The sequence below is a fragment of the Polistes canadensis genome, unplaced genomic scaffold (genome assembly GCF_001313835.1).
Source record: "Polistes canadensis isolate GaletaPanama2010 unplaced genomic scaffold, ASM131383v1 scaffold_15, whole genome shotgun sequence".
Taxonomy (NCBI): domain Eukaryota; kingdom Metazoa; phylum Arthropoda; class Insecta; order Hymenoptera; family Vespidae; genus Polistes; species Polistes canadensis.
In genome coordinates, this window is record NW_014569562.1 from 542,246 (window position 1) to 557,025 (window position 14,780).

The following is a 14,780-nucleotide window of genomic DNA, read 5'->3' on the forward strand; positions in this document are numbered from 1 at the left end:
TAATATGTATTGACGCGTGAACTAGGTGATCGAGTTGCTGAGGAAGTCCCCAGTAAGGGACGAAACGTTCAACAAGATCAAATAATTTGTTCATCAAAATTTATTAACTGTCTTCAATTTTCCCTTTGAAACTCATATATATTAATATTAATATTATATTTATGTATTATTATTATTATTATTATTTTTTGTATTTATTATTATTATAATATACGACATACTCCTTTCGTTAATTAAACCGTCGCCAAAAAGATGCCGTAGATTTTGTTGTTGTGTTGTTGTCGATCAATACGTCTGTGTAATCCAGCGACTCGAAATGGAAAAACGTGTTTCGCGGGACGCAAGGAGATTAGGATACTAACGAGGTTTATATTCTCTTATGACAATTAGACGATCTATTATTATTATTATTATTATTATTATTATTATTATTAATATGCATCCGATCGTCTTTCCTTTTCTTCGATTTTATTCGATTTTCGATACCTACCTAATTAAATTCATAACGTATTACTTACGCGTGCCAATTGCGGGTCGAACGAACGTATGCCGTAATCACATTCAATTATGTTTATCACGATAGTGTGTGTCTGTCACTGTGTATATGTGTGTGTGAGTGTGTGTGTTGAATTTTCTTTTGTTTTTTTTTTATTTACAATCGCTTTGTTTTCTTGGCCGTCGTTAATTACATGTTCGTATACTTATCGAGAGATATATATACATACATATATATATATATATATATTGTTGTCAAGCGACGACAACTTTAAAGAGCAACAATATATATATTTATATGCATATATTATGTATATAATATATATATATATACGCGTTGACTAATTGTAAGAGAAAAATGCGTGTTTTAATAATGTACCGAAAGCGTCGCGTCTGTTTTTCTTTATTTTTTTTTCGTATTATTACTTTTTTTTCTTTTTTCTTATTTATTTATTTTTTTATATATTTCAGAGCAAATATTTGTTCATTCCGACGATAATAATCCACGTTAAAACATATCGTTACGTTATGTTTCGTTGTTATATCGGAAAAAAAGAAAATCGTTCTCGAAATTTTTTTCTCTTTATCTTTCCTTTTTTCTTTTTTTTCTTCCTTTCTCGTGAAAATGAAAAAAAAAGAAAGAAAGAAAAAAAAAGGACAGAAAAAAAAAACGAATCCTTTCATTTTCCGAAACGCGATAAATGATTGTCTAAGATCGCAAACGAGAGTCCCATCAATTGACGGTGCGCTGCACGAATTTTGAAAAGGTTGTTGATTGATCAAACGAGTATTAATGAGATTTCGAAGCTTCGTTCATTCAATCATTGAAATTTGATCATCTCGAAGACGATCCCTCATTTTCTCTTTCTTAATTTTTCGTCTTTCTTCTTTTATTTTATTTTCTTTTCTCCACATTTTTAATTTTCATATTTTTCTTTCGCTTCTTTCCTTTATTTTTTTTCTATCCCTTTTTATTCATTCATTTATTATTATATTTTCTTTTTCTTTCGCGTTTACATCTTATTATTCCACAATTTATTATTATTATTATTATTATTAGTATTATTATTATTATTATTATTTAGCGAGACGCAAAAGAAAAACTTCATACGTCTGCTTGTAAAATCGTAACGATTATGCGAATTACGATCATGTTCGCGACTTATATCGTTAAATTACGTTTCAAATCGCATGCGACGAGAGAGAGAAATATTATACGCGACTGGAATATATATTCTGTCGCTTTTTTTTTTTTTTCATTTTTTTTTTGTTTCGAAAATTTGATTATTAAACTTGAGTCCCGCGCCACTCGAACGTCCATTATTTACATATTTTATTTATTTTGAGTATTATTTTATCGGAACACTTTTCAATATTACTCTTTATTATGTTTTTCGCGTCGTTTGAACGATTTTTAAATATCACTCTGTCCTTCCGTACAGTATTTTCCCAATCCAACGAGAAGGGTTTTGTATTTTTTCTTTTTTTTTTTTTTTTTTTTTTTTGTATTTTCTTCATTCATTTTTTAACTTCACATCATTTTTTAACGAATATAATCGCGAATTTATGAATTTAATTATTTTCTTTCTATTTTCGTCGCAATTTCATTTTAGAAATACGAACGATATTCGATTAATCTGAAGGTTTCAAGAAAATGACTTTACGTTAAATACAAGTTATATGCTAATATGATTTTCCAATCAAACTCGATTTCGATTTTTCTTTAATAACTAGGATTCATAGATACAATTCATAACGTTCCATAAAGGTCGACCATTCGTCCTAAAGTTCGACGCTTTAAACGAGTTTGAAGTAAATTCGTTTGCGTAGCTACACCACCGATCGTCATTCCTAGCATTTATCTATACGATGTCCGTTACCGAAGTCATTTTACGAGTTAAACTTTAAATGATTATTCGATCGGTTAGAAACTACATATATTTGTGCACTTAACGCCCTTATCGATTTTACGTTTGTTGTATTTTACGTATTAACTTTTGGAATATAATATCGCGGGCCAGATTCGTAAATAGATTTTTTGTTCTAATTTTTTATATTAAAACGCGAATGCAAACGTCGAAAGAAAAAATAATATATATTTTCTCGCGAATACGTAATTTGGTTTTTCTTGTTAAGAAAAAAAGAAATAAAAAATAACAAATTAAATTTCGTGAAGAAATAATTCGTTGAAATTCGCGAGACCGAGACAAACGTTTATTATATCAATGCCATACGTTTTCGCGTATTTTCACAGTTACCTTCTTTTCCTTAACACCATCCGTCAAGTTTTATGATCCGAATTATTCTACGACTTTCGCAGCACTTTTCGCGAGCCTTATTCCTCGAGGAGCTTATCTCAAATTTTTCACCAAATCGAAACGTCGCATAAATCTTTCTGCCACATACCATATGATTTCGTTTATTTACGAATCAGAAGACACACGTCGATACTAAATATATTCAAAATAATGTAAAAAAAAAAAAGTGTCTATCACCGAGTATCGTAAAAAAATTTAACAAAATTTTAGCAATTCTTTTCTCACTATATGAAAAAATCACAAAGGTTATAGATAATTAATAAATAATAAAGACAAAAATTTGTATTTTAAAATTTGAAACGCGTTATTGTTTTGGGATGTGATATTTGTGTTTAAGAGATAAACGAACACGTTGTATAACGTAGCCCTTTCTTTCTTTCTTTCTTTCTTTCTTCATTTAAACTATAGTCTCGTCTAAACATAATCACGAAAGTATCCTTTTCTCTGATATTGTTAAACGTTAACCCGCTCGTCCATTCGCGTTTATACGATCTAACAACAAATTGCGTGGCACTCGTTTCCACGCCGCAAGGTGTGTTATAGAAGCCAAATAATATCCAGCTGGTAGGTAATAAAAGGCAAAGTACAGAACGTAAAGTGTTTCACGAGGACGATGGGCGACCATGGATGGCCTCGACTCTTTCGAGATAAAGTTTTTTCAGTTGGAAAAAAAAGAAGCAGAAGAAGAGAAGTAAAAGAAGAAGAAGAAGAAGCAGAAGAAGATGAAGATGAAGCAAAGAAAAAAAAAAGGGCAAATAAAAAAGAAGGTAGGAGAGTAAATTTTTTTGTTTACTTTCTTACCAAAGCTTTGTCGGTTTCTTTCGACGCGTGTCGAACATTCATCCGAAATTATCGCTCGGAAAATGATTCTTACATTATCATTTTTTTTTCTTTTTTCTATCCCCTCATTTTTCTTTTCTTCCTCTTTTTTACCACCTCTCTCTCTCACTCTCTCTCTCTCTCTCTCTTTCTTTCTCTCACAATCAGACCCTTCTCGCCGATGAAAAATTCGATAATAATTCGAGTTTATCTCTGTACGGAAAGCAGGGGTGATGGCGACTTGGCAGTTTTGTCTACAAGTTCATTTTTTAACTTCCATATCTATAATAACCAATATCATCAACACACACAAGCCCTTTATTTATTTAATTTTTTTTCTTTTTATTTTTTATTTATCCTTAATCCTTTTTTCCACGATCGATCGTTTATTACAATACGATCGACTCGATCGTAACCCGCGTCGACGTTCTTGAGAAGTTAATACACAAAAATTTAAAAAAGTTACGCGCCCAGATCGTTCGTGAAATTTTATTTTACTTTTTAGCGAGTTGATAAGACGATTCGATTAAAATACATATAATATATTATTAATATCAGTAACATTTTTTTCTTTATTTTCATTATCTTTTGTACTCGCTTTTTCATAAAAAAAAAAAACAACAAAAAAAAGTGAACTTTCACGAATGATCTATACGATTTAAATCGATTTCTCAAGAATATCGATCGACGATCCGTTTATTTTTCATTCACGTTCGCTCATTCATATGTTCGTTTATTCGTTCGTTCATTCGTTCATTCGTTCATTCGTTTGTTCGTTTAATCGATCGATCAATTGATCGATCGATCGATCTCGAATAAACGATATACATATATTGGTCACCCCTGACACGAGAGCTCCTCCATTTATTTGGCAGTTGTTCGAAGATATTAAACGCTTATCTACGAGCTCGGTCGCGCAGGCGCGCGCGCGCGCGCACCACCATAATATATATATATATTAATTATATACACATTCATATAAATATTAATATATATATAATTATTCTTTTATATTTATATATTTATTATATATGTGTGTGTAATGTTTTTTTTTTTTTAGGGAAACATGAGAGAGCGAGAGCGCGCGCGCTAAGCGATTCGAATATAATATTTTTTTCTTTAGCTATTTATACTATTTATTTATTTATTTATTTATTTATTTATTTATTTATTTATTTATTATTATTATTATTATTATTATCATTATTGACGTGCCGTGAAAGGCCGGGTTTTTTTAACGACGACGTTCGTTCGTTCATTCGTTTGTTCGTTCGAGGATTGCGCGTATCGCGAAGAATCCGAATCATTTTCCGATCTTTTTTACTTTTCTTCTTTCGCATGGAAAAATAAAGAGAGAAAGAGAAATAGTTGTTAAAGAGAGGTGGAGTATGGGGCTGAAAGAAATCAAGTGAAAGTAATAAGTATATGAAAACTAATTCGAACCTTATCGAAATTTCATTAACGAACCCTACCCCTCCCACCCCCTTCGATTTTTCGACTATTATAGAATTTCTTTTTTTACCCTTTCATTTCTTATCTTTTTATCTTTTCTAACCTTTTTTTTGTTTGTAAATTAGTATCTAACAACAGAAAAAATGATTTGAAAAATTGGATTAATCGAACATTTCTTTTTCTTTCTTTTCCCTCCCTCCCTCTATCTCTCTTTCTTTCTTTCTTTATTTATTTTTTCTTTTTATTATCATTGTTTTTGATTTTTCTTTTAATTAAAACCGATGAAACGAAAGGTACGACGAAGATGGGAAGTTTGTTCGACGACGACGACGATGACGACGCACGTTCGGTGTCCAACAGATTTCCAGTTAATGTATTAGTCCCCTTCCAAAAGCTTGCGAAACTTTGCTGTCAATTGGAAAGCTCTCATTTTCCTCTCGTACTATGTCCATGGCTTATTTTCTTCCATCGTTGTTTTCCTTCTTCCTCTTTTCTCTTTCTCTCTCTCTTTCTCTCTCTCTCTCTCTCTCTTTCTCTCTCTCTCTCTCTCTATCTATCTCACTATTTCTTTCTTTCTTCCTTTCTTTCGTTATATTTCTTTTTATCTATCTATTTTTTATGTCATTTTCTCTTACGATCTTTCTATTTCTCTTTCTCTTGTTAGTAATAGAATCGGTCCCGCAAATCACGCGTCCCGCGAACGTTGCTTCTGAGGAAGAGAGAAGGAAGAGGGGAAATGTGCGACACACGAATTTTGTGATTTGTTCTTTTTTTTCTTTTTTTTTTTTAGTGATATCTATCACTTGATATTGACGTTAAAAGAGAAACATAATATGTTATTTTATTAAACACTAAATTTACATACGTATTTTTATATTGCAATCGATCAAATATACAAGTCAAACAACGATATTAATTCATCATATTTCGATAGGTTGGCTTTTACTACTCACATGTCTGACCGTTTACAAATGCTTGACTTTTACTACTGACACACATTAGATCATCTATAAATGCCTGTGATTAAATTCTATTCTTTTTTTACGTTTCTTTTGGTTTAATATAAATTCTAATATTAAAATTGGAAGTAAAGTTTAATGAAAAAGAATAATAGAATAATATGAAAAATACAAAATTTGAAAATTTATAATTTATAATGTAACATTTGACCGATTGTAAAATGTACGTTTAGTGTTAAGAAATAGATTATCGAATAAATATATCAAATTTAATATAATATAGTATATTGAGAGATTATAAAAAGCAATGATCCTTTATCCAATAATTTCATTGATTTTTCTTTAAGATTTTAATATATATATATATATACCTACGAAAACAAAATTCTCTTAAATGGAATAATATTTTCGTAACGTTAATTCATGGGAAAAGTTCTTACCAAATTCGAGGAGGCGCTATTTAAGCGACGTTTTTGTGCATTTCTTCGGTGTCAAGACCGGGCAGTCTATTAGTGGACGATTATGTGTGGCGCACTAGATAGTATTACGACCGTGGCCAGCACCGTGAATAACGTGAAGACGATCAGGCACAACCTTCATTGATTGACAAGCGACGAGAATATTTGTGAAATTAAAAATACGAAATATAAAATATTAGTCATTTAATTAATATAAGTCTCTCAAAGGGAATTTTAGACGGTTGTTAAATCTTATGAACAATTTATTTTGAACTAGTTGTACGTTTCGTCCCTTACTGGGGACTTCATCAGCAACTTGATCTTTACAGTTCACGTGTCAATACATATTATCTTTTTTACAGAGTCATACATTTCAATAATACTTAACATATTACAATACAATTTATTCCTAAACACCTTATCTTATCACACGTAATCAAATTGTTCATAAGATTTAACAACCGTCTAAAATTCCCTTTGAGACTTATATTAATAATATATTTCTGGACAAGAATATTGATAATTAAATTAGTCATTTAATTTTCTTTTTTTTTCTTTTTCTTTTTTTTTTTTCTTGAGATTTTAAAAAGCAGTAAAAATTAAGCAAATAATAAAAGAAAACACACAAAGAACCAACCTGTCGACCACCATGGCAGCAAATTTCCAATCGTTAATCACTTCGTCGTTTTCGTCGGCTTTTCTCATACGACTCGTGATAAATTGTAATTCTTTGAGAATCGTGTGAAGTTCTCTTTGCATTCCGCTTAAAGGTAACGATGCCGACGTTTCTTCGACCGTAGCCGGTCGTCCGGACAATGGCGTGCCGTACGCCGACCTACTGTAAAAAATAACAAATTCATCAAAATCCAATGGAAATCGTTCGTTCGGACAAATTTCTTTGGATCAATTTTACTCACTTTACTTTTTTCTTTTATTTTCTTTTTTCTTTTAAATGTCGTACCAACGGGGTATTTGCAAACTTTTTTTTTTTAGTTTTATTTGTCAGACAGATGAACGTATAAGCGTATCAAATATATAAGAGAAGGATCGTTTATTATGGAAACGTTTGGATAATAGAAGTCGTATAATTCGCGGCTAATATCAACACTCATGCTAACTGTTCATGGTATATTTATTTAAGTAATGCAAATATCAAGCATAATAATACTATGCGTATTTGAATTGTTTAAAATAGTTTCCGATATCAAGGATATAATTTTATGTTATTATAATCGATAAGCAAATATTAACAATGATGTTAAACGATAAACGTTTGTTAATAGAAACGATTAAGTGTTTATTTAATTACATAAATCACTCTCTCTCTCTCTCTCTCTCTCTCTCTCTCTCTCTCTCTCTCTCTCTCTCTATATATATTAATTTTATGTTATTATAATCGATAAGCAAATATTAACAATGATGTTAAACGATAAACGTTTGTTAATAGAAACGATTAAGTGTTTATTTAATTACATAAATCACTCTCTCTCTCTCTCTCTCTCTCTCTCTCTCTCTCTCTCTCTCTCTCTCTCTCTTTCTCTATATTAATAATAATTATTTCTTTAGTTCGACAATAAACTCTTTTGTACTTTGTTAACGTCAGATAAATTCTGACTGAAGGAGATCGTTATTTGACAAGCGTATCGGATATTGGTATTTCATTGGAATGCACAGCGTAATACTGAATATGAATACGAAGGTAGACGAATATAGAGAAGGCTTTAAAGTGAGAGAAACAGAGATAGAGATAGAGATAGAGATAGAGATATAGATATAGATAGAGATAGAGAACAGAACGTATGGCAGAAAATTTACATAAAGCTCGAACTTTGTTCCGAATTGAGAGAAATTGATCCAAATTTAGGTATAGGTATAGATAGACACCACACATACACAAACACACACACACACAGAAGGTTTTAGAATGCAGACTGTTGGTACTGATAGTATATATCGCATATATGTACAAACTTATTTGCAAAAGACACAAGATCGAACCTTATGTAACTGGTAGCTGGATTGGCAGCACTGTTTCCATGACGAAAATCATCATCGATATCTAAGACGTTCGCCAGTAAGCTCTTACTGCTTCTCTCCTGTAACTCGAGTTCTTTCATCCGATTGCTCACCAGGATACTCTTCTTCGTGATCTTCTTGCCAGGACGGCTCATGCAAAGTATGCATGGCAGCCACTGTAGGAACAGCTTTTTGATCTACGATAGGATCGATCATTAAAACAATTTTTATTCACATTTTCTTCTTTTTTTCTTCTTCTTTTATATTTATTTGGCAAGAAGAAACGTTCAAGAAGAACTAACGCGGTCAAGTTCGAATTAATTAAATTCAATCACGAAATCGATATTTTTTGATCTAAAGTTGAATTACATTTTTTATTTCTTTTTTTTTTTCTTTTAATCAAATAAATGTGTCAGATTTGAAATTAATCATTGAACGAAATGTTGAATATAACTTTTGTACTTGGATGGACAAAATTTCAACGTATAGAAAATTCAAATAATCGTATTATTGTGATAAAATATAATGGAAGGAAGAAATCATATAAAACATTGTTGAAATTTAAAGTGACATTGCGTTACGCGGAGGATTATATAAAAAATAAATTAAAAAAAAAAAAAAAAAAGAAATATATTTAAAGAAAGGGTCTTTCTTTTTCTCTCGAAAAAAAAAAAATAAAATAAAAACGTAAGAGAGTGTAGTTCTATTTTCCTTTTTCTTGCATTTTGGCCCCGAAGAACATTTCTTCTTGGTTTATGAAAGTTCTAGTAACCGACCGACCAAGAAGGAGGATCAACGCCTTGAAGGCACTTTAAACTTTCACAAACTAAAGCATAGTCTTTAATGGTCTAACGGCCACTATGTCGGTTATGATGCAACGCATAAGACGTTTTATAAAACAAAGCGTCGTTGAAATCGTCGTTTGTTTATGCTTCCATTATTTCGAAATCTCGGTAAAAGTTTAAATGCACGAAAAACAATCATAAAATTCTGAATAAAGTCTACCAAAGTTTTCTCTCCTATTTAGATTTATAGTTAAGTGCATATGTACACGTTCATATATATATATATACATACATACATACATATATACATTATGTGTATTATATATGTGTGTATGTAGACCGAGAAACGATAGAATGGAATACACGTTAAACACGTTAACGTCCACAACCTTGAAGCAATTAAATTTGATAATGAATTCTTACCCAATTAGGCATGACGTATCTGTCGGGCGATCTGTGATGATAATTTAGCACCATAACGGTCAAGACGACGCTGCTCGCCACCATGAACATGATGCAATTGAAGTACGACCCTGAATTCGAGGAATTTCCGAAAATCCCCCGGAGAAAAGACAAGAGAACAGGCGATTAGTCACGGAAATGATTGGATTTACCTTTTTCTTACTTTTCTTTTTTTTTTCACGCTGCTTTACTTTTTTTTTTCTTTTTTTTCTTTGCCTTTTAGTTTTTAAACGGTGTTATCTCAACACGCAATTTTAAACAACGATTCCGAAATAATCGTCGAATCGTTTCCCCCCCCCCACCCCTACCTACCCCCCCCCCGTTCTTTCCTTCTTTCATTCCTTCCTTTCTTTTTTCATTTTCATTTTCCATTCTTTTTTTTTTTTTTTTTGTTTTTCATTTCGAGAAAGATTCGACGATCTTTTTCGCGTTCGTTCTTTTTTAGTTTTTATATTCTCATCACACACGAAGCGAGATTTCATTGATCATTCGGCTTTCTTCCCTGTGTTGTGTGTTGATTTATTCAATAATTAATTATTTTCTCCATAAGTAAGAAAAATTTGATCCTTCGATCTCGTTGAAACGTGTACGAGTAGCGCAAGGGAAAACTTTTTATTATCCGAAACCGTAGCGCAAATTCGTAGACTCGATCGAATAAAAGAATTCGATCACTATGGACGAATCCTTTTTTTCTTTCTTTTTTTTTTTTTTTCTTTCCTTCTTAATACTGACATTTTTGTTTCCATGCATGAGAACGGGTGGAGGATTGGACAAAGATATAAAAAAAAAAAAAAGAAACAAAGAAAGGAAAAAAACAGATCTCCGTCTGAGTCTACGAATTTGTTTAACGCGTTGCTCGATAGAATAAGAATAAGAGATATTAAAAAAAAAGAAGAAATGATAAAAAACTAGATAGAGAAAAAGAGAAAGCGAGAAAAATAGAGAGAAAGAGAGTGTGAGAGAGAGAAAGAAATAGAGATAGATAGAAAAAATAGATGAAATAGATTTAGAAAGAGATAAACCCATCGCATATCGAAATATTTCAAATATACGTTTTTTTTTTATATTACTTCTTAAAATGAAAAAAGAAAGAAATATAAAAAAATACTTATCACACACCTCATGTTCACTCTTTCACAGACACTCGTTTATATGTTATATTATATTATCGTATGTATATATGTGTGTGTGTGTATGTGCGCGCGTGGGCGTGGGTTGGTTGGACATTAACACATATACCCACATACACACAAATACACACGCACCTATCCACACACACACACACACATACATACATAACACGTACATCCAGCCAGATTTAGCGCACGCTTCGAAAAGTCTGATCTCGTTTGACGAGAGATAGAGAAAAGATTTCTTTGCGGTTTTAAAGCAGGAAACGTTGATGTGTTGCGAAAATATAAGAGTATAGTATTTTAAAAAGAATAAGAAAGAAAGAAAAAGAGAGAAAGAAAGACAAAGAGAGAGAGAGAGAGAGAGAGAGAGAGAGAGAGAGAGAGAGAGAAAGAGAAAGAAAGATATATAATATAAAGCCGAAAAAAGTGAAAAGAGGTGAATTGGCAGAAAATGTCGAGCGTGTAATTTAGCGATAATTTTGTTAGCAATAAAACAAGAATATGTGAAAATATATTATAATAAAAGCGACAACGATAACGGATCAACAAACAAATTTTGCGCTAATCGAGAAAATCGATTAGTATTATATTATATTGCATTATATTATATTAATTATTGATAGAGAGAAAGATTCAAAGAGAAAGAAAGATAGATTAAGAAAAATAGTTAATAGAGAAAATGATAGAATGAAAGAAAGAAAGAAAGAGAGAGAGAGAGAAAGAGAGAGAGAGAGAGAGAGAGAGAGAGAAGAAAGCTTCGATACTTACTTGTGCGTTACAGCGAGTGCGTGTTAAATAAATGGCGTTTAACACAGAGACAGACAGACAGGCAGACAGACAGATAGACAAAACAAATAGACAGAGACAATGATAAACGATTTATATTTTAACCAACACACGAATTATATTATTATAATTTTTCTTCTAATATTCGTGCTATAATAATCAAGAAATTAAATGGAACGATTAAACACACCGATAACGAATAATAATTAGGAGGTGACATGTTATACGTTTAACACATCGAATTATTATTTTCTTTTTTTTTTTTTAACAGTTAATGAAGTAACAAAATATTGAACATACGTAAGTATCTATTTAACGATGAAAGAAAAAAAAGAAAAAAAAGTAGGAAAACGCTCGAGGGGAGTTTGAGAAAATAAAGAAAAAGGATGGGGCGTAAAAATGGTGGGTTTGGCTCAGTACCGATTTTATTCTCTCGGTAGTGGTGGGGCAGGGATAAGAGAAAAAGGATCGGATGGGGTGGGGGGAAGTAAATTCGTTCATAAATTTTATCGGGCTTAATCACGACACACAAGAAGCTATCGCTAGAATCTTAATACGACATGCACTTAGGGTCGTGAGAAACGCTTATTCTCTTATGGTAAACTTGTTCTCAGCTTTATAGCAGCATGATTATTATGCCTTCTCTATAGGGTTTTTTTTTTTTTTTTTTAAATACACAATTATAGACACAGGTATACATTTGATACATGCATGCTCGTAGATAAAGAAGTCAATAAGCTTACGTTAAGTATTGTTCGTGCCATGCAAAAGATTATGTTTATGTATTTTAAATATATGTATATATATATTTCATATATATATATATATATATATATATATATATAAATATGTAATGTATATGTGTATATATAGTATTATACAACTATACAGACGTCTAGCGTGCAAGAAGATTTTTCTTGTCGAGAATGATAATATCGATACCGAAATATATCATACGTGTTCCCCGTTCGTGTGTGCCGCGTAAACTAAATTTCGTGGATTTCATTTTGAATTTTTACCGAGTTACGATTCGACTCCGTAACTTTTCCTTCCGACGGCGATAGACGGTGCTTCCATTTTTGATGATGAGGTTTAAATGTGAACACGTATTCGGTAATGTATTTTCTTAAATAATTGCTAAATATTCTTTTATACGAATCATTTTTTAATATTAGTACTTTGATATATATTTAAGATTATTTTGCGTTGCAATTTGATCGAGACAAATATTTGCCAACGGTAATAATATAAATTTGGAGATAATCTTTTTAAGATTTGTTTGTTTTTTTTTTTATTTATAAAATATAAATAATAAAATTGTTCGAAATAAATTTCAAATATGATACATAATATAATTCTTATAATTTTTAATATTAGTTTTTTTTTCTTCGTTTATACACATATTACTAATAATAATTAATGATATGTCGTAATAAAATCGTGTCGTTTATTTTACAGATAGGAAATGGAAAAAAATCATGGATTTTGATGTAACGTCATATATGCCCAGTTATATACATATACTTATTTATGTAAATTAATACGGATTACAAAGAGCCGATATTTGTATTTATCTAGAATAACATATGCATACGTTACATGAATAAATAAATAGACGTATGCATCGATTATTCGTCAAGTTCTACCGTTTAAAAGATTCCCCTTTTTCCCTCATCCCCATTATTCCTCATCCCATCCTCATTCCTATATTTTTCAGCTCTTTTCACAAAACCATTTTCACTAACCAAGAGAACCATTTGCTTTTCTTCTCGTTTCAGATAAATTTTCATAAGTTAAGTGTAACGAAGTTCTCTCTCACACAGAGTTTTGGTTAATCGTTCTTACAAAACGAACAAAACTGACGTCCGTTCGTTAATTGCGTCGACGTCAACTCTAAATTCTGTATGTATGTGTGTTTGCTTTGTGTGTGTGTGTATCTATCTATCTGGGTGTGAGTTTTGAAAATGTGTGTGTGACAGCATTTAAGAATTCCTAAACGTGTCGCGAAAAGAGGCTTTTCGTATAACGTCGACGAACTAAACGATTCTCCTAGTCGAAAATTTAACGTCAGAATTTATCCGACGAAATAATTCAGACGAAAAGAAGATGAAGGAAAGAGAGAGAGAGATAGAGAGAGAAAGAGAGAGAAGATGGCTGGATGTTTAAGGGTTGTTTAAATTCGTTGAATTTGCAGAAAGGAATCGATTTATGGGGAATTGGGGGAAGTAGGAAAATGGGAAAAACTTGATTGAAAAACGATATGCAATTTTTTGTTTTATTCCTTCGTTAAATAATTGATCACAAATTGTTTAAGTCAATTAGGAAATATGTAATATGAGTGTATGTAATTTATATAAACACATACGCGTACGCACAATTATCTGTTATAGTATTTTTTAATTTTGTCTTCGTTAGATTTCATTCAAGTGAATTTTGTGATCATCCTGTTCCATATTTTTCACGTATGCGTATTTGTATTTGTGCGTGTGTGTACGTTAGATGACAATCTCTTTAAACCGATTTGGAAAATTTTGCGATATTATCTCGTAACGTTTTCCTTGAACTTAGAAATTGCGAGATATCTCGTTAAGATAATTTTCGCGGCAACGTTTATTCGGGTGTATTCAATTTTAATCGTTCCACTCGGTTGATAATCGTTTGCGAAAGAAAATAATATACGTAGCTATTTGATATTAATAAAAAAACTAATGTGAACTATATTTCCATAGAATCTCTCATAAAAAGAAAATCGATTAAATTCTATTACTTTGAAGAGGCACGCGAATAAAAACAATCTCGCGAAACTTTGAAATATTTTCTTTCGGTTATATAAAAATTTTTGCGAACAAATTTTATTTCACTCAAAAAACGCGTGGGCTGTGTTTAAATTTTTACGTGAAAAAGCGATTATGCCGTATAAAATTAGAATAGGAGAAGGAAAGATAATTACGCTGAAGTGGCAACAATAATTACTCATCTTGTGACGAACAGACTATGCATCCTTAACGAGCAATTAGGGTGAGCGTGCCTATCGAGAATTATTATCGAAGAATGTTCTTGGTATATGTATGTGTGTGTGTGTGTGTGTGTGTGTGTG

General features: G+C 31.3%; 1 protein-coding gene across 7 annotated transcripts in view; it reads right to left on the reverse strand.

The window, feature by feature from the left end:
* Nucleotides 1-5,676: 5,676 nt before the first annotated feature.
* The window catches only part of LOC106793531 (neuronal acetylcholine receptor subunit alpha-7), a 250,571-nt gene continuing 241,467 nt past the window's right edge, over nucleotides 5,677-14,780 (reverse strand). For all 7 annotated transcript variants that reach the window (XM_014760536.1, XM_014760540.1, XM_014760535.1 and 4 more), the window contains 5 exons: nucleotides 9,726-9,835; nucleotides 8,500-8,714; nucleotides 7,139-7,339; nucleotides 6,484-6,637; nucleotides 5,677-5,793 (listed from right to left, as the gene is read on the reverse strand). In XM_014760536.1, coding sequence (XP_014616022.1) covers nucleotides 6,553-6,637; nucleotides 7,139-7,339; nucleotides 8,500-8,714; nucleotides 9,726-9,835 — 611 coding nt within the window. In that variant the 3' untranslated portion in view covers nucleotides 5,677-5,793; nucleotides 6,484-6,552. The remainder of the gene's footprint in view (nucleotides 5,794-6,483; nucleotides 6,638-7,138; nucleotides 7,340-8,499; nucleotides 8,715-9,725; nucleotides 9,836-14,780) is intronic.